General features: G+C 32.1%; 1 protein-coding gene across 1 annotated transcript; it reads left to right on the forward strand.

Annotated features, from left to right (window-relative positions):
- The first annotated feature begins 455 nt into the window (after nt 1-455).
- On the forward strand, nt 456-21,994 carry LOC134282419 (uncharacterized). Its single transcript, XM_062764825.1, has 9 exons — nt 456-1,483; nt 6,570-6,743; nt 7,088-7,546; nt 8,609-8,857; nt 13,056-13,586; nt 14,343-14,440; nt 15,481-16,650; nt 19,193-19,232; nt 21,113-21,994. Exons 1-9 carry the CDS (start codon nt 565-567, stop codon nt 21,238-21,240), a joined length of 3,768 nt encoding a protein of 1,255 aa, XP_062620809.1. The 5' UTR covers nt 456-564; the 3' UTR covers nt 21,241-21,994.
- The last annotated feature ends 39 nt before the right edge of the window (nt 21,995-22,033 follow it).

Genomic DNA, 22,033 nt, shown 5'->3' on the forward strand with positions numbered 1-22,033 from the left:
GACGTCATACATGTTCGTATGAATAAACGTTCGACGTCATATCTCAGTGACGTCATAAGAGGTCGACACGCCTTCAGTGGATTACATAAATGCCGTTGGGTTTAAAAAATAATGCATTTCACACGTTAAAAGTCACAATCAGGCAAATTTAAAGTATGAAAAAATCATAAATGTAAATATAAGTAATAAGGTATCATTTTGTGAGTGTTATTGAGATGTAAAACGGGTTGGTCACGTGATCAAATCCCATGAAGCCCTTCATGCGGGGCTTTATGGGATTTGATCACGTGACAAACCCGTTTTACATCTCAATAACACTCAAAACATGATACCTTATTTCTTATATAGATACAATATACAACATTTACAGAGACAATTACTTATATTATATATTTATATTTATGTATTTTTATCTATAATCTTAAATTATAAGGAAAGATTTGTCATTGATAATTAGAGTACAATGTTGCTACTTACAGATACATTTTTTCTGATTGAGGAAATCTGTATGGGACAGTTTGAAACCATGCACAGAAAAAAAGATGAAATAAATGACTGCTGTACATGATGCCTAGTTTAGTGTTACAGAAATCTTTCACAGTGACAGGTGTTAGTGAGTGTAGACACATTTCTTATGTATCTTCAGACCGAGTCGGGATCAGTGATAAGAGTGAAAATCTCGTCCTGTCAAACACTCTAGGTGAAGAACTATATCGTGTTACAGATATAACTCACTATGTTGGTGGAGTACACACTTTAACAAGTAATGGAGATTTGATTTATATAGACAATAAATTTAACATCAATAAACTATCTAAAGATCACAACATAAAGACCATATTAATACCGTACAACACAGAGTCAAGGCATCTGCTTGCAACATTAAAACCGTATAAGACAGAACTATGGACACCACGGTGTGTCTACAGCTCGCCCTCCAATGGAGACCTGCTGGTCGGGGTGTGTACGGTAAACAGTTTCCCTTTAACAGGCAAGGTAAACCGTTACGCTAAAACAGGAAAACACCTTCAGACTATAGGTAAAAAACTGTATAAAGATCCGCTCTACATCACAGAGAATCGCAATGGGGATGTTATTGTGTCTGACGGGGGCTGTAATGCCGTAGTGGTGACAGAAAGTAGTGGAAGACACCGCTTCTCCTACAGAGGCCCTCCATTTGGATTACGTCTAGTAATAAACAGAGATCCTTTATATGAACATCCAGGAAAAAGATCAGAACTACGACCACGTGGAATCTGTACTGACACGCTGTCACATATCCTGGTGTGTGATGATAAAACAAGCACAGTACAGATCCTGGACAAAAACGGTCACTTCCTGTCACATATATATACAGGAAAAGACGGGATAGGCATACCAGTGGGACTGAGTTATGATGACAGAACTCAGTTACTCTGGGTCGCATCACGGAACTACAACACACTGAATATCTACAGACTTATTCATGAAGACTCTCTGACTGGTAAGTTATATTGTTGTATTGTGTTTATGACTTCTATAGACTTATTTGTAAAGACTCTTTTACCGGTACGTTATACTGTTGTATTGTGTTTATGACTTCTATAGACTTATTTATGGAGACTCTCTGACCGGTACGTTATACTGTTGTATTGTGTTTATGACTTCTATAGACTTATTTATGGAGACTCTCGGACTGGTAAGTTATACTGTTGTATTGTGTTAATGACTTCTGTGGACTTATTCATGGAGACTCTTTGACTCGTAATTTATACTGTTGTATTGTGTTTATGACTTCTGTAGACTTATTTATGGAGACTCTCTGACCGGTACGTTATACTGTTGTATTGTGTTTACGACTTCTGTAGACTTATTTATGGAAACTCTCTGACCGGTACGTTATACTGTTTAATTGTATTAATGACATCTATTCATGGAGACTCTCTGACCGGTAAGTTATACTGTTGTATTGTGTATTGTGTCTAGTCTCTTAGCTGTTTTACAATATTAGGTGTAAAAAATCATAAATATAATTAGATATTCATTTAGACTATTGAAATGTAATAAAAAGATGTTGATAAATAATGCATTAATCATTCTTAGGTATAAATATATCAACACAATATATACTGTTAATTGATTATGATTTGTTGATTTAAGCAACAAGATTCAATTTAGCAGACCGATATAAATTAATCAAAATATCAAATTATTGATATGCTAATATTCTTATAATAGAGATAATGATTATTGTTTGTTTATATATTTGATGTTTAGGTTAGGAACATTTTTGTGTTTAACTTTATTGTTTTAAACAAACTATTTATTACTACAGATCAAACTTTACGCAGACTCTGTATATAATGTACAATGTGATACTATGACGGGATATAATCCTATGTTAAATATTATGACCTTTTTAATATTTGTTCTATGTCTCGTTTGAAATCAAAACACAGTAGATTTAATCCAGAGTTTATTACAAATGTAAGGAAATGATTGCAAAGTACTGGTTGTGGCGAAAGGGTTGGGGGGGGGGGGTATAGGGGGTACAACAATGAGAGCAAAGGGGGTGTTATTATAGTAATCTGTTAGCTCGGTCTATTGGAGAAAGTCACTGTCAGATCAGGAGAGAATCTGTAAATGTTGACAGATAAAGACACTGTTGATATTTGCACGTGCTGTTCTGTCTAGGAATGTTGTGTATTTCTGTAGTAGGTGTTCAGTAAAGCTACATGCTCTACTCCGACTTTAGTGAGTGAACTCACATCCTGTCATCTTCATACAATGCTTGTGTATTTTAATCGATAAAAGTATATCTTAAATGTGTCTCAGGAATTAAAATGATATGAGATTTGATGGGCATGATGAAAAGAGAGAAAAATAGCACTATAAAGGGCCTCAATTTGAATTAACATGATGGAAGATTTTCCGAACATTTGATGATTTGTATAAAGGTTTTGAATGATCAAAGTCTAATAGAAAATATGATTTTCTATGCTGATTTTAGCTCACACAAGCCACATTTAATTAAATTAAAATATGTTTACAATGCTTAACATGCTAAGAGCTCAATTACGCTCTTCTGATCACGTATTGTTCGTCCGTCTGTCTGTATAAACTTACGAAATTTTCACTTTTTCTCAAGAGCCAACAGGCTAACTTTAACTAAATTATGTTTGTACAAATCTCCCTTGTGTGATGGGGAGTTTACTTTTTTAAATGAAGGACCAACTCCTTTATAAGAGGAGATAATCAAGAAAAGACAAACATAGGGTGGAGTCCTCAAAAATCTTCTCAGTAGACCCCAGACCAGAAAATCTTACACTTATGTGAAATCATCCTGGGGTAGAGAAGATTTGAAATTATTAAAATCATGACCCCCTGTGGTAGGGGCGGGCCACAATAGGGAATCAAAGTATTACAACAGAAAAAATATTCAAAAGTCTTTTTCTCAAAAACCACTGATCCAGAAAAGCTGAAACTTATGTGAAAATATCCAAAGTAAGTGCAGATTCTATATTGTACAACTTGTGACACCCAGATTTAGTGTTCGGAAAAAATTTGGTATACAATTTTAAGATTGAAATCCGGTGGAGAAACAGCCGAGCAAAAGTTACTAATGTGAGCGTTGTGGCCCATGGACCTCTAATTACAATTTCTTCTGAAAAAAATATCTTATGCGCTAATATTAAATTTTCTTCTATGAAACCATATTTCGGAAGATATTTCTTAGAAAAAATTATATAAAGTTGTGTTGCACTTGTTATTAATTAAATATATTACTTTCCAATCTCACTGCATGGGCAATTGGGAGGCCAATAATAACAAAACCATTGATAATTTGTTCACGCTTTATGTCAAATCAAGTCATTGGGACAATTTTATCGCTATGTCAGATTGTTAAACGTTTTAGATATTGTTTTTCCTTGAAATTAAGTCTTTTTAATGAACATGTAAATAATATTCTTGTTACATTGGACTTAGAACAACTAACCATATATAGAATCTTAACTCAAATAGGCATGTCAATATCTTGAGAAGCCTTTGCTTGACAGAAACCAAACTTACCCTCCTATAAAGGGTAGATGACCGGTACGATTTTAATTCAAAAGTCAAGGAGCAAACCCATCTAGACACAGAGATTTGCTAGAAAGACATTAACCCTGCTACACTAGTTTTTATGGAGAAGTTACATGATCTGTTGATTTCAAGTACATGAGGTGAACGGTTAATGGCCAAACTTGATATAGGAAGACACTTATCGGTCATTTTCTTGTGAATCTTTTGTTAAACAGATATCAAAATTGATATTTAATTCCATTTAGGGAGTAGATGATCTCTTTGGCTTATAAGGTCTCAGGTTATTTTTTGTTTGTTTGTATATTGTTAAACGTCCCTCTCGAGAATATGGAGTCGCCACCACTTCCCAGTGGAGAGCTGCGAATTTTGTCCACTCGGTACTTAGGGCCATTTAGCTGCAATAATGTAGCCCTCTCCTTTTTTTGAGAGGGCTACAACTCATAAGGATCTCCGTAATGGTGCCATGCAGCAGCGATTCTCTCCCGCACGGATTTTGGATCAAATTGTCAGAAAAAGGCTATTTTATCAATATGTCTTACCTGGACTTCCCAGTTATCCTAGAGATAAATCGATCCAAAAATATACAGAACAATCAATATATCCGTATTTTTCTTGTATGTCAACATCACAACTTAAGTTTATCCGCTGTGTTTACTGACCTTGACAGATTTTATTTTGGTACAGCCAATGAGATTAAGGATCTAGGGGAGCGGATTTTTGGGAAATTACATTATTTTAAGCCTAAATATCGCTGTAATAAAAAAATGACACATGGAATGATTTTTTTATCGATGTTTAGTATTACTATTCATCACAATTATGTATAAACATCAACATTTGCTTTATTGAGACATTCCCAATTTCAAGCACAAGTCTCAGTACGTCACGCGTGAACTGTAATGGCTGCTGAGTAAGACAAACAGATTTATTTTACATGGTTTTCGCGTTTAACGAGCTATGGTGTCGACAGTGAAGAAAAAATTCGTCTTATTAGTAACTTTAATGTAAAAACAATTTATTCTCCCTGCAGTTACCCGTATCTGTTAAATATTTTGCACCATCAGGGAGATGCTTTGGAATTGTAGCCCTCTCCAGAAAACATTAGATAAAAAAAAATCGGAGAGGGCTACATTATTGCAGCTAAGGGCCATTGAGCAGTCAGTGATCATTACGTGCCAGCACCCACTGAGACACTGGACCTCAGTTTATACGGTCCCATCTGAAGGACAGCTCTTCACGTCCCACAGGGGATTTGACCCAAGGACGTAAGGATCTACACCCTATTTCGGGAATCTAGAGCAGACGCTCTAACCATTGAGCAACGCAGGCGATGTTAAAGGTCATAAAACAAACGATCTCGTAATCATGGAATGAGTGCTCTACTGATTGAGCTTCATGTATGATACTTTGACAGCTTGTATGGAGGAAGATATTCATCAATGAATATTTTGAAAATCCTTTGCTTTACATACATCCAGCTTGGTACACCTAATTTCACCTTTATGGCATCACAATGTCAAAGGTCAAGAGCCAAAAACACAGACACTACACACAGCAAGATATGTCAAGTTTTTTTGAGAACCATTTGCTCTACAGACAACGAATTTAGGAAGCAAATGTATAAATCTTCTCCTTTGCTCCTGAATATTAAGCAAAAGAAACTAAATGCATAAATATAATTAGCAAAGTTGCCAGCCTTTTCCGAGATTTTGATTTGTTATGGTCCATAGGTCAAGGGCTCTGCTTTTAGGGTAGAGCTCTATTGATTATAATGGAAATGCATCTATTCTTTATAAATATTCTCCTCTGCTCCTTAGAATTAACCAAACAAACTAAATACATAGTTGTTATAAGCAAGGGTGCGTCTTCCAAAATTTGAATTTTATGGCTCCTGGGCTCTGCTGTTAGAGCGGGGTTCTAAATATTCTTAAGTGAAGATGTATTAATTCTTTAAACGGATAAGTGCCTAATATATATCATAGAACCAAACTTAATGCCAGTATATAAAAAAAATGAAATGTATAATTATAAAAATTTGTGTGCCTATCCTCTGCTTCTGGGTATCTAAGAGGCAAACAGAGTTTAAAAATTGTAATTAGGGAAGCATATGAGAGTGACATTGTACTTCTATGTGCTTATTGCTCGAGTAAAAAAATCCTTTCGTGTTTATTTAACAGGGTATTGTGTTTTTTATTGAGAACACACAAAATATATATATATATATATATATATATATATATATATATATATATATATATATATATATATATATATATATATATATATATATATATATATATATATATATATATATATATATATATATATATATATATATATATATATATTTATTTATAACCATAGCTATTCAGGTGAGCATGGATCTTCTGTTAATATTGCTAGATTATGGCGCATACCTATATTAAAAATCATTCTTTTTAAAGCCTCTTTATGGTTTTCCCTCTGGATATCTACCTGTACTTTTAATATTTCTTATGAATGTGCAGGTCTCCCTCTAGAAAAGATGAAGTGTGAGAAGCATCCCAGTGGAACATTGTCGAAGTTCTGTGACCCGTGCGAGGCCGCCTTGTGTGAGCTCTGTATCACAACTTCTAGTGATCATAAAAGGCATGACGTTAGAGATGTTGAGAAATTGTTTCGTGAAATTCACAAGAGAAAAGGTTGGTAACGAGGTAAAGTTAAAGAAAACCTTTGACAATCTTAAGTATTTTGTTGTAGAAGATTGACATTATTTGAAATCCTCAACTGTATGATTACATTTTGTATTTTATCCAATTTCCCAAAGATGTTTAAGAATTTTGCATCTGAATTTAAGCGTTTTTAATATGCCTTTCTTTAAGTCCCAGGCTTAAGAACTTTTAAATTACCTTTTAGTCTTTTTAACCTTTTACCTAGCTAGTGCATTGATAACCTCAGTATTGCCCTAAATCCTTATCAACCTTAGCAGTTCAGGTATTTTGAGTTTTGAGGGTAAAACAAATATAATATAAATATATGTTTGTAGATGAAGATGCAGTTTTGATGTGCCTTCTTCTTTGCCAGAATTACAAAATAAATCTTGAAGAAGAACAATGGATGGAGAAATATAATGCTGTGGCTGACGTTTTCAAATTTAAGAAGATTAAGAAGAAATCCGATCTTAACAAAATAAAAAAGTACAAACCAGTACTGAAACAGGATAGTTCCAATATCGAGTTTTCTTGTAAATTCTTCAGAGACACCAGTTTTCTAAGATTTGCGATAGAACGAAAATTTGTTGATATGTTTCTAATTTGGGCAGAAAAAGAAAACATTGCGAAGTTTTGCAGATCATCAAATTATCTGAGAAGAGAGGATGAAGAAGAAGTTTGTTGTTGGTTATTGCCAAATCAAACAGAACAACTGATAGATAGACTTGGGGAAGAAATGTTCTCACATGTCACAATGAAGGACCAGTCCATACATGAATTAGTGTATAGAAAGCGTACGTTTTTTTGTGGTATTGTTTTGTATATTTCAATGTTTTAGTCTTTTTAATCTCCTTTACACCAAGAATTAAAGTTAGATTAGAATACCAGCCTGTCTCTTTTTTCTGTTAAGATGTAAGGTAAAACTGTATTCAAGCCAAATTGAGGATCTGGTACATCTATGGATTCAAACTTTGATGCGTTCTACAAACTTCGCATCTGACCATTGACTCCGGTTAAATTCATGAATTAAGTCAGTTCTTGCTCATCTATTGTGACCATTTTTATTCCAAAATTTGCCCTTTTCTATAAGTGTTCTGTAGATATTGTCTTTTCTCTAAAACCACTAAGGAGTAAATCATTATTTTAAAGAGAAATTTAAGGAGGACCAAGCCCTCTTTTCGATTCGAAATATTGAAAATTATGAATAAGTGATAGTATCATTTAAAATTTTTCTCTTCGAGAAGTGGTAGGACAAAATTAAATCAAAACCCACATGAAAGCTAGCTATGCATGAATAAAAACTTGTACAAATCATAAATCTTGGGCGATAGGTTTGACCACAATAAAGTATCGCATTCTGTGACATAGAAATACGCAGAAAGAGAATAAAATTATCTATAAAAACATAGCAGGGTAAAATATTGATGATATAACAAAAACTTCATTCTGACTTCATTTTATTCAAATTCTTGTCTAACAGAAAAAAAAAACATATAGAATAGGTTGCAATACATAAATAGGATACCTTAACATTTTTTCAGGAATATGGAATTAGTTCTTCTGAAGAACAAGTAGTAAACAGATCATAAAGTGATTGTTGTCGTCCATGTCCCTTCTCTTTTTTTGTATCTAAATGAATAATGGTCTTTACCCTTTAGTATTTGTTAGGCTTAAAGCTGAGAAGTGTTCCATTATAGAGCAAGGTTTTTTAAATTTTACACAAATTCAACATACTCTTTTGGTTCATTTAAGTAGAATAATTAAAAGACATGAATATAAAATTTACCGATTTTTGTAATCTAAAGGACTAATTAACAGAGTTTCATTCTTGTAAGAGATGTTTTGATTTGTTACAGTGGGTATACCAGTACAGGTTATAATGAGAGGAGATGACTCCGTGAAAAATTTCCTGGAAAATCTCAAGAAAGGAAAGACCACCATGTACCACGCCACTGGGATGTTGATAGGATGTGCAGGCAGTGGGAAAACAACGTTACTTGGAAGATTAAAAGGCATCGACATGGGGGAAATAGGGAGAAATACAAGATCAACCAGAGGAATAGATATCCAGACCGACGTCTTTGATGTGTCAAATACCATCGAAGGTATTGTTTCAATTTTAAATCAAAATTTGTAAATGTCATTCACCTCTGATGAAGACCCTGTCATGAACTTTATTTTGGGATAAGTTCTTTTTGTTAAAATGTGTTTATTAATTTTTTTGATAATTCCTGGCTCTCTGATTGGCCGATGTCCAAAATTATGGCGAAAATAAAGCCTTACATTAACCTTCACGTGACCTTTCTAAGTGATTGTAAGGATTTTTTCTCTACATTGGCCTAAAAATAGAATAAAAAATTTTGAATTGATACAAATAGATTTCGGAAGCTACCGAATTCCACTCAGGTTTACATAATGCTAGGGAAATATATAATTTTGGGTGGGGAAATATACCCGTTTTTTAAACGTAAATGTTTGTTTTTAATATATATTTTAACATTCACAACTTGCCAGAAAGAATCTCTTGCTAAAGGAAAGTCATATTTGTTCAAATGAAGAGTCACTTACATATTCATTGGGAGATTATTAAGAAGTTGTAAAAATCTGATGGCATGCTTTAAAATTTTGTTCTCAAAAACAGCAAAGCCATTCTTAGTCATATTGATCATGAAGTGCTCTCGTGTTGTCTTGATTCAATATTTTCAATTAATCCCCCATCCTGGGTTAGGATGGGGAAACCATTGGGTATCAAAGTTTACACAAGTGTATTTTAGAAAAAAAAACTCTGAAAATCTTGTCTCGAATTCGTCATGATATCATGTTATTCTACTCGATTTCTCATAATATTATAGCCCTGGTTAATCATATTAATATGCAAGCACCCTCAGGTCGCGTAGATTCCGATCTGCTCAAATCATGACATCAAGGGTTAGGTTGGACTACAATGAACGTTCAAACTGAAAGGGAGAAAATCACAATTAGTCAACGAAATATGCAAGCATCCTTAGTTACTGTAGATTCTATTTATTCAAATCATACCCACTTCTACCCCTCCTCCTTTAAAGGATATCGGGACCACTTATGCATTAAAAGTTTTAAATACTAAACTATTTCTATTACTTTTCTTAGCCACAGTGCTCAGGTGAGCTTTGTGGCCAATGGGCCTTGTGTTCTATATCGCTATTTGAAACTCTCATTATCATCGTGTATATTTTATTGACACTGTATAAATGGCATAAATTAATCTAGTACATTAAATGCATGCACAAAATATGCCCAAACTTAGTATTAACGAGTCCGAGTCTAATTCGAGTGCGCATGACTTTGCGCAGATTTTTAATTTCATGCAGTCATTTGTGCGACAGTACACCTTTGCCAAATATTTTGATTTTAATATAAAATTAACACTATTTGTAACCTCTACTGGTCTGAAAATGTGATTTTACGACATTAATTAGGAAAAACGCTGAAATGGCTCTATCGATGTCACCATTTTCGGATTTTGTAAGCAACGCATGACGCTGAACAATGACGCATGGCTCGCTTGTATGTTCAAGACGTCCAGGGATATTATACTTAATACTGATGACAGATCATTTAAAGAGGCATACTAGCAATTCAAACAATATTGATTAATAATGCAAAATGTATGTACTACAAATCAGCAATTGAGGAGAGTTCTAATCCTAGAGAAATGTGGAGCTATCTCAATCATTTAGCTTCTAAGTCAAAAAATATTTCTCCCACTCTTATTAAAGACAATGAATCACAAATTGATGATTTACAACTAATCGTAAATGTTTTTAATGAGCATTTCCCAAGAACTTCTGGCAATTTATTAACTAAAACACAAAACCATAGCTTTAATTCTCAAGAATTAAAAGAATTCACGAAGTCCAAACTCAATGATGAAAATGTGTTTAGCTAACTTCCTATAAGCCAGGACGATGTCTTAACTATGCTACGCTCACTTGACATTAAAAAATCAGCAGGTGTAGATTTCATTGGTCCCCTTCTCTTAAAACTTTCTGCAAATGTAATTTCTAAACCCATAACTCATCTCATTAATACTAGCATTACTAATGGCATCTTCCCTTCCCAGTTGAAACGTGGTATAGTCACCCCCATATATAATAAAGGCGATAAAAGTGATCCCAGTAATTACTGTCCAATATCTTTCCTACCAACTTTGTCAAAATTTTTTGAAAAGCATACTGCTAATCAAGTACGTGAATTTACAAGAGCTTTTGACCTCATTATGAGCTCACGGTCTGGTTTTAGGGAATTCCACTCTTGACAAACAGCACTAATCAAACTTACCGAATAAACTGGTTGCATAGAATGGACCAAGGAAATTTAATTGGCATAGCTTTTCTAGATTTTAGTAAGGCGTTTGATTAAGTCAGTCATGATATCTTAATAGAGCAAATTACGACATTATAATTTTGATTCATAAACAATGAAGTGGTTCAAGTTTTATTTAAATGAAAGGAAGCAAAGTGTAAAAATTGGCTCATGTTCTTCCGATATTTTACCTATCACAGCAGGGGTGCCACAGGGATCCATTTTAGGCCCACTCCTATTTTTATTGTATATAAATGATCTTCCTTTATGTGTAAATTACTCTAATATTGATATGTTTGCAGACGATACAACTCTGCATTTACCTAACAGCAATGCACATAATATCGAAAAACATTTAAATTCTGATTTACGTGAAATTGAAATCTGGTGTATACAGAATCAGATGATACTGAACACAGACAAATCAAAATGTATACTTATGTGTACAAAACAAAAAAGATCAAGATTAAATAACCCAGTACTTGATGCAGAAATTTCTGGCAAAAACTTGGAAAATGTTGAAATTGAAAAACTCCTAGGTATTCAGATAGATTAATCTCTACAGTATAATTGTCATGTTGATGCAGTTTGTAAATCCTTGAGATACAAATTATTAACGCTCCGTAAAATTAAGAAATTTCTTCCATTAAGTTCAAGAAAACTTTTCTACAATGCATACATTTTGCCTTCAATAAACTTTTGTCTCACAGTCTGGGGTAATGCGTCCAAATGTAACATTGAGAGAATTCATAAGCTTCAGAAACGGACTGTTAGAATTATTCTTGATGCAGCACCTGACCAACCATCTAAGCCTTTGTTTGAAAAACTAGGATGGTTAAATGTTTTTGAATTAGTTACGTTTCATAAATTTATTTTATTGTATAAAACGTTTTATGGTATGAGCCCAGAATACATCCAGGATCTTTTTATTTTTCACAGTTCTGAATCTTACTCACTGCGTTCAGAATTTAATTATAATCTTCGATTACAAAAGCATCGAACAATCTTATTTACAAACTCTTTACAATATTCAGGTGTACATTTATGGAATGGTCCACCTTTACATGTTAAATTATCACCATCTTTACCTGTTTTTAGAAAGAATTTGGAAAAAGTTATAATTAGCCAACGTCTGTAATTTTGATTATTATAGATGTCCTTATTAACTATGTCTTTTTTACTTTGTAAATTGACTTATTTATTGTCCTATATTTTCATAAATTTGTATACTACATCCGATTATGAAATTATAATATGAGCTGATCATTTTCATGTACATTGTATATATGTTTGATTGTACCATTTTATGTATATTGTTGAATTATAGAAGGCCTCGGAGAAGAAAAGTACTTTGTACTAATCGGGTTACCTTCTTTAAATAAAGCATTATTATATTATTATTATCAAACATTGCTTTTTTTTACAAAAAAAAAATCGTATGTGCCGATAATTCATCTGCACTAATATGTAGTTCTATTGTATTAAAAATTGGCAATTTTAGAGATATTGGGCTTTAAAAAATAAACTTAGAAATTAATTCCTGGACCAAAGTAGATGGTGATTTTTTTTTTTTATAAAATTTCACAATTTGATGACTTTTTACAATAACTTTCATGTACTTGAAGAAAAAAGAAATCTCTAGGGCAGAAATACTAAAAATATGGGAAAAAATGTGAAAAATTAGCGCTTTTCCAACAAATTCCCATTGGGTCCAATAGTAAAATTTGACACCTTTTGAGATGGTCCCCTAAGAAATCGGGGTGATAAACCTTTGATTTTTTCACCTTAAAACAATAGTTATAACAGTTAAAATTAATTATCAAAAAATTATCAAAATCCCTACGGCAGAAATAATTAGACATATAGTGCAGCTTTGATTTTTTTTAAATTTATAATTAGGGTGTCAATAATTTGGTTAAATAAATAACTGATCTTTATGAATTTAAATATTTCTTACAGTAAATACATCAGACCAAAAACAACGCATTAAGGTTAGAATTGATGAAACAAGTCAAAATCAAACGATTCCAGAACCTTATTATGAAGAGCATGTATATGAAAATACAAAATCACTAAATGTTGATGTCCAAGGAAATAATGAAGAAGACATTGCTTGTAAGGCCGCTAATGAAGAAGAGATGTCACGTGACAGCATGAACACAGAAACCGAGTCATTTAAAGAAGACGAAGTTGCTGCTCCATTGTTTGAAAAGATAGAGGGAGAAGTTGAAGAAATCCAAACTGTTGCTAAGAATTCAGAAGGTTTGGGGATAATACGAGTCTCCAAACAAGCTACGGATGAACCAGAGAAAAAAATCAGCATGATTGATTTTGCAGGACAATGTTCATATTATTCCTCACACCAGATTTTTTTGAGTCCACGTGCATTCTTCATTCTGGTGCTCAACATGGAGAAAAACTTTGATGAAATGGTAGGAGAAGAAGTCTGTTGCCAGGAACGTTCTATTTACAAAGAATGGACACACAGAGGTTTGTATTTGTACAAAATACATTGAAAGCGGAAAGTCAAACACATTTTTAAAAGGAAAATTTCTTTGTGAAACAATGATGCCCTTTCGGCAGTTCATGGCAAATATAGTTTATTATATAGCTAAAAATATTTTATATGAAAAGAAAACTACAAAAATCTATAGAGAATTTTAACGTTCAATATCTTTGCGTTTTATTGGACGCTGACATAAATGATGAATATTGTTCAATATTATGTAACGGGGATGATGTGAAATATGATTACGAAAAAAACATTCAAAGGGAATAGCTATTTTTTACAATTTCTTGGTCAAAAAGTAAAAATATTCCAAAGAATGTAACAAGAAAATTACTGTGAAAATACGCCCGAGCACCAACTATCCAAACGAGGATTAATTAAACCTTTTCAAAGTGGGCCAAACTGCAAGGTTAAAGAGTCAAATTGTTGTTTTTAAAAAGGTTTTTGAAACAAAAAATACACGAATCATCCTTCCAAACATTCAAACTTATGGCTAAACTTTACTATCAAAGTTCAAAAGTTAACGTTTAAAGTAAAAAATATCTCAAGGAATTGTTAATCACAAGAAATAAACAAAAATATTTATCTTAAAAATAATTCAACTATAAGAAAATGTAAACAAAGTAGTGGTGATTCGCAAAATTTTGAAACGTAAAAATTAATCAACAGCATAAAATTGCCGTAAAAATTTCCAGATTTATGGTAATAGCACTAGTATGAATGTTTATCTTTCTCAGACTACCTTACATTTTGGGCAAAATCCATTCATCAATACAGCAGCGAAAAGGCTCCCATTTTACTGGTTGGTACTCATGCTGAACAAAAGACAGATCAGGTATTTCAAGAATATTTTGGTGAAAAATTACAAAAATCTTGATTGTGAACTATTAACATATTAAGAGTTGTATTTAAAAAAAACAATTCTTCTTATGTCTCAGAGTTACGGTTACTTTTAAAGTTGCAATTAACATTGGTTACTTTGGGGATATCAGTTTCTCCTTCTGTCTAAGGGAGAAACATAGGTAACTCATACTTGAACCAGAGATTGGAGATAATTTGAGAATTTGTCATGAACATTGACCAAGGGTCATATAAGTTTAAGGCCTCTGTCAAAGAAGTAAAATTGGGGCATTGCTAACGTAAGGATAAAAGTTCATATTTTATGCAAAGTTTGCTTGTGATCAGAAAAGTTGACTGGATTTTGACCTTGTCAAATTCAAAGTCACTGACAGGAAAAAAATGTTGACACAACATTCTAATGGAAGGAAATTGAAGTTCAGACTTTATTTATTAAAATTTTTTTTGACCCATGGTTCAAATTAAGAGAAGATATCATCTAGGACGTTGACAGGTTAAAAAATTCAACTGAGAAGAGGAACAATATTTTATGGCAATGACATTTTATCAGAAAGAGGTTAGATGTTTACCCTTCACACAAAATTCAGTAAAGAATTTATTAATAAATTGAAGGCATTAAAACAAGTCCCGGATACAAGCTCAAGGTCATTGACAAACTTTACTTCGTGCCCCCTCCATTTTTTCTAACAAATTAAAACATGGAAGTTAAATTTTACCATGAGTTTTTAAGCCAAAGATTACCGATGGGGTGATATGATCTTCAGCATTTTTTGATAGAAAAGTAAACCTTGCATTGACTACATATCTTAAGTAAAAAAATTATTGGATTCAAGAAATAAGAAAATGAGAAGGGGTGCTACTTAAGCTTACCAATAGAACATTTATTTTTATTTACTTTCGTTACTATAGTATTATCTTTAAAGTTGAACATGAACATGAAGGAAACATCTTATGTCCTTTTTTATTGTTAATCGTATGACTTCTTTATCTACTTTCAAAAAAATATCATTTTGCTAGGAAAAAGTGGAATTTTTCTTTGAGATATGGAAGACTTTGGAAACAAAAACCAAGTCTTTGCAGGGACATCTTGACAGCGAGAGAGAATTTGCCATAGGATTCAACGAAAATGAAGGCATTAAAAAAATCAAGGAGTCAATTGTTGATGTTGTTCGGAATCTTGATCACTGGGGTGAAATGCTTCCGCATTCCTGGGCTATGTTTGAAAACTTCTTCGAGGAGAAGAAACACCTCAAAATAATTAATAAAAGAATACTTTTGGTTTTCAATGAAGCATTGCCAGAGGACATAAAATTAGAGACAGTTGCTGATGTCAATACCATGCTGCAGTTTTTCCATGATATCAGAGAAATCTTATATTTCTGTCAAGAATTCCTGAGAGAAGTAATCATTCTAGATGTTCAGTGGTTTGCAGATGCGTTCAAAAACATTATTACTGATAAAAACCATGCAAAGGAAGATTTACGTGAGTTAACATCAGAGTGGGACCAATTCGATGACACTGGAGAATTGAGTGACATTTTGCTATGCAGGATTTGGAAAATGAACGATAACGAATATCTTGAACACAAAGATGAGATCATGCTGTACATGGAGAAGCTGGGGCTGTTGGCTAAAATGGATGACAAAAATTGGTACGTTCCATGTATGAACAAGAAGTCATTTCCTGTTAATGCGTTTTCATCACACCCCGCCTCATCCATTCTCTGCTACACGTTTGATGTTCTTCCTGTCGGAATTTTCCATCGCCTTGTAGCAACTTGCATGCAGAATACTTCAAAGATGTTTTCCTTTGAAGACCGAGGATGCATATACCAGACTGCGGCTAAGTTCATGTTTCAGGACCGCCACCATAACATTCTGATGGGAATGACCCAGACAGAAATCCAGTTGCAGGTGTTTGTTTTAGAGGGAGAAGTTGAGGTTTTTATATGCCACAAAGTAAGAGAAAGAATTGAGAGTGTGTTACATGATCTTTCTAGCACATTCCAGGAAAACTCTGAATTCCATGTTGCGTTCAAATGTAAACCTGTTGGATTTTGTGACAGCAGAAAGAGTGCTGTCCTAAGTGAATCAGAGTTTTCGCGAGCAACTTTCCAGTGCCCTTCCTGTATAGAAGAGAAAATCCATATTGTTAACACCAGAGACATCATGAAGTATTGGAAACAGGTATATTACAATTAGGTCTATAATTACGCATGATTATAAATAAATGAAAATGAAATAATAAAAACGAAAAATGATGACACCAAATCATTTATTTTTTCCGTAATAGAAAAGCATTATATAACATAATACACATTTGGAAAAAAATATTTTATATTACACAAAATGTAAAAGTGAAAAAAAATTAAAATATGTAGAAAACACAAATTGGAAACGGGTTTTAAATTAAAATTCAGATTATTTTTAATGCCATTCTATGAAAGCATTTGTTATTATGTAACATTTAGTTAAATCACATTTTAAAATGGGATCAAACAAAATTTATTTGCAAATGTTTTCTTTATATTACTGAGAGCAAAAGTTTTTATAACTGTGTAAAAACAAATATTTGATGTGCTTATTTAGAAAGAGTAATTTCACAAAAACAGGACACCTTGATTCACTCTGTAAAGAAATTAATATATCTTTAAAAGAAATCAAAATATAAATGCTTGAATAAAGGGCTTTTTAATGAACCAACCCGTTTTAGCAATATAAACGGTTTCTTTAAAAAGAAGGGAAAATTCATTCCTGAAATCAGTATAAGTGTTATAGCATCCACTTAAAATTATCATTTGATATAGCTCAATTTTATATATAATTTAAATGTTTTATGACGTTTTGGTCATGAAATGTTTCAAAATATCTGGTTTTTAGGGAGCATATATTTTATATTCATTTCCAAACTCAAGTATTCTACTGAAGTTGATAAATGTCACACATTACAGTAATTCTAAAAAAATTCAAGATAAGTCTTATAAAATTGACAATATTGCATGAAATGTGCTTCGGATAAAATATTTTAAAATGAACATTACTTGGAAGGCTCTCTGTTGGTAATAAAAACTGCCAACAATGAAAGATATATGACTTCTAATTTTAACAATTACCAATTTTATTTTGTTTACATTTCATTCTATAATTATATAAATTTCTTTTGATAGACTTTATAAAATTCAAATAAATAGTTTTAATACGTATGTTGATTTCAAACATGCAAACCTGAAAATCTATTGACAAATGTTATCTGTGTAAAATATGTTAAAAATGCCAGGTTTGACTAAGGATATAACTGTCAACATAGCAACCAATTTTTCTCTGATTTCAGTTTTTTTCTCTCTCTATCATAGAGAGTTTGGAGTATTCTCTCTCTGTCTGCCTATCAGCTTTATATAAAATTTCAAAAACAGCCTGAATGTACGAAACTTAAGACATCTTTTGACTAAATTTTGTGAATTTGACTGGATATGTCGGTCATTTGAATAATAACCATGGCCTGAAAAAATATTTTATTTGAACTTTGAGTACTATGCATCAATCTCTAAAATATTTAATTTGATCGAATTTGGTGAATAGAAATGGAATGTTTTTACAGATACCAGTGAGCACAATAAGCACTCCAGTCGCTTCTGGTGAACAAGACCTTGGGGGTCGATCTAGATTCGCAAAACTTGGAATGGCAACAAACGATGTGTTAAATCAGGCATACAGAGATATACTAGAGATGGAAGTGCCTCCATCTGATATTGAAAGCAAAGCGAAGGCCACCTCAGTTTATAAAAGATTGCGACCAGAACAGGAACATATCTTGCTAGATGCTAAACATTCGGGATATAAGAATTTTGACATTTCTTTATTATACACACTAATAAGAAACATTTGTTCAACGATTCCTAAACCAACAAAAGGAAAATGGGGAGATAACAACATGCCTGCAGCAGGAGAGATATCAGTGGGTGAAATTTTAGAGAATTAGGTTAATAAATAAACAGTTTGACTGCACATGTTTTCAGCCTCAACCCCTCAGAAAGAATTCGATGACACCTGGTCAACCATATCAGATGTCTGCCAAAGACTAGAAGCCTTCACTGGAAAAAAGTACATAGATAGTCTTAAAGGCGTTCAGAAACTGGTTTTAAAAGAAGAAGGGGAGGATGGAATAAAAGCTATCATAGAAAAGTTTGCCAAGGACCAACATGAACTGTTGAAGACAGTCGTGTCAGATGTTCAAGAATTAAAATCAAATATGCAAGAACTCAGAGAAATCACAAAAATGGGTAATGTAAAATAGGGTCTAAAATTACAGAATATTAGAATTAAAAATAAATACAAAACAAATAACCTTATTGTCGATTTCTATGGATTTTGTAATTTATATTATGACTTATGTAACATTTTAAAAAGATATCACAAGTTTTTGAAAGCCTTAACTATATTTACAATAATTATTTTTATGGTAATCAAATTTTCCGTATAATATTCGGTTTTGAAAAATGAAATAATTTTTTAGATAAAATAAATTTGTATAAAAAGATTAAACTTGATAGACATGATATTTGACTATTTTTCAACCCCTTAATATTTTAATGCTTAATTAATTCATATGTTTTCATTCTTATATAAAGGCATTATCTAATACAATTCAATAGATCAAGTGGAGAAATTATTCAATATGGCTTACTTTGTGTGTTAAGTAATTAAGAAATATGATCTGTTTATCTTACAGGAACAGCAACAGGAGAATTTGGACAAGGATGGAAGGCCAGGTACGTTAAATCTTTGTCCACTGTTACTTCTATTGAATCAAAACACTTGTATAAAGAACTGCTTTATATTCTAAATCATGTTTTGACTGGTTGTAGTGTTGTAAAGACCTTCCCATCTAATCTTCTGTCCAGCTGTTCATGAAATTTTTTCTTGTGTCTGAATGATCTCTTGATTAAACAAATTTAGGCAGTTATGTTAAAAGCAAAAGCATTGATTAAAGACTTTATAAATTAATGTTTTATTGTCATTTTTGTTTTTTTTTTAATTTTGTAGAATTTTAAATATAATTTTATCCTATGTTTACCCCTTTATTCCAGTGTTGACCCATTGGATGAAACATCCCACATGTCAGTTATGACGTCACAATGGTTTTTGCATTATATGGTGTGTATAATATTTAAAAAGTATAACATCTATGAAATTAACCACTTTATAAATTAATATTCTTGTTTTAATTTTTGATTTTTGATAATTTTGTAGAATTTTAAATATAATTTTATCACATAGAGACAAATTATATATGGAACAGTATTCTGCACTGTGAGAGACACGAGTTTCTTCAAATACTGTAAATGTACGTGTTTTACTGTAAACTAAAACCTATATATGATGTCAAAAAATTTGCAGAATTTAACTCCGTGTACTCAAAATTCAATAATTTCTTTTTCTCAGATTCAATAACATGGATTACATTGAATTATGACCTCTTGGACACATAAAAGTTTGTTAGTTTTTCTAGGATTCTATTTGTATTTCTTTTTTAAATACTTTTTTTTCACATTTTTAGTCAAATTTTGCTAGAGTACATAAATTTTCTATGATTTAATGTTTGGAAGTGCCCAGCGTATTGTAGTTTTTTTTTGAGACAAAATAGTACGAAAGGTGACTAAATTACTATTTAAGAAGAAGGTATGGTTTTAGCTTTATTGCGCCCTAAAAATGTAATGATTTCAAAAGTTTTGAAACTGGCTTATATATTAGTTAAATAAAAGACTGATAAATCAGGAAAAAATATGGCATGAAGGCTTACCATTCTGCAAATAATGACGTTATTTGAATTGAAGCATTTTGATTTTTAAAGAAAAGCCTAAAATAGGCAAATTTATAGGGAATTTTCCTGTATAAACAGTCCAAGCCTCGCCCAAGTTAAATTTTTGATATTTTGTAAAATTAATAACAAATCACATATTTCTTTGTGGGCGATTACAATGTTATCTGACAGAAAATTCCATTGAAAATTGTTGTCTCCTGCAACTTTTTTAAGAAAATACGGGAAATTGCATATGTTTATGACGTCATTATTAGCATTTAAAAAAACATGCGAGAAAAATGACTTGTATGAGTTTTCTGCATTGAATTTCATTTATTTAAAAAGCATGAGTTTTCAACTTTTACACCAGTTTTATTTTTTAGAAAATCACAGGGCAAAATTTGTATAGAAACCATACCTTCTTCTTTCTGATGTTATGTTAAAAAAGTACTAGTGTTGCTATACTTTAACAAAACAATAATGTGTTTTGTTTTTCTGCTGTATGGTTTTAATGTGATCTTTACTCGTGGATATTTGATTTTAAAATGAAGCTCACAAGTCTAGAAGTTTGAAAAAAATGATTCTACATGTATAAAAGCCAACTGCAGTTGTAACAGATGATTAAAATACTACACGCATTTTTTCCCTTATATCATGGCCTTCACAGGTGCTAAAAAACAACTTGTATTTATAATTGTTTCTTACCATATGCCATCACGATCATGTACTACAGTTATGATCAGATCTATATTTTAAGGAGATAAGGCATTAGTTTCTCTGCGTAAAAAGGCAATACAGTTAAAAGTTTGACTAACAGTTACTGTTTATTTTGAAAAAAAATCTTTTCAGTTGATTCTTTAGAACGAAGACCAACAGATAAAGAACTTATGACAGTCAGTGGACAAATTGGGGACCATTTTCTGAATAGGGATTGCCCTTGGTCTAGACAACGCTACAATCCAACCAATAAGGATTGATTACCAGAATCATGGTGTGAAGATACAGGTGTTCCAAATACTTTGTGAGTGGAAAAGGAAGGAGGGAGGACGAGCAAGTGTGAAAAAGATCTCCTCGCTGCAGTCAAAGAGTTCAAAGACAAAGTCGATTTTGAGAGAATAGAAAGGGTTTTCAACATGTGATATGTATCAGTTGCTGATGTGTAAAGTCATTAGTGTGCATAGTTTGATAAATATCAAACTTTTTTTTATCAACATGATCAATCTTGACCAATCTGAGAATTGAGATCTGAATTCTCCCTTAAGTTTGGACATTGATAGCTTATTTATTATTAAATTAAGAATCAAATTTAATAAGCTTAAAGTTGGATAACATTCAAATATACATGATGAAAACTGTTTTTATTTTCATTTTATGAAGAGATATGCTAATATGAAATTCATTTTGTAGTTTTTGGTCTTGAAATTTTGTCACATAGATATTTTGCCTGTTGTATAGAAACATATTGTTTTTTTTAACTAAAGTGATTGTTCCATATACATGATATATGATTACTAGTTTCAGTTTTATAATAATGAACACTGGTGCAATTATCACGTAATGCAGTGTAATATTGTTGTTATGATATGGAGTTGTACAAAAAAATTTAATCAGAGAATCAATGACGAAGTCGATTTTGAGAGAATAGAAAAGGTTTTTAACACGTGATATATATCATTTGCTTATGTGTCAAGTCTTTAGTGTTCAAAGTTTGAGAAATGTCAAAGGTTTTTTCATCAAAACATTGAGAGCAAAGTACTCAAAATTTTAAAC

This window comes from Saccostrea cucullata, unplaced genomic scaffold, assembly GCF_032062105.1.
Source record: "Saccostrea cucullata isolate Sc308-1 unplaced genomic scaffold, CSIRO_AGI_Scuc_v1 ctg3118, whole genome shotgun sequence".
Lineage (NCBI taxonomy): Eukaryota > Metazoa > Mollusca > Bivalvia > Ostreida > Ostreidae > Saccostrea > Saccostrea cuccullata.

Coding starts and splice junctions, on each gene's coding strand:
- LOC134282419 (XM_062764825.1), top strand. CDS start 565: ATGATGCCTAGTTTAGTGTTACAGAAATCTTTCACAGTGACAGGTGTT. Junction 8,858..13,055: donor TGTGTCAAATACCATCGAAG/GTATTGTTTCAA, acceptor TATTTCTTACAG/TAAATACATCAGACCAAAAA. Junction 13,587..14,342: donor CAAAGAATGGACACACAGAG/GTTTGTATTTGT, acceptor TATCTTTCTCAG/ACTACCTTACATTTTGGGCA.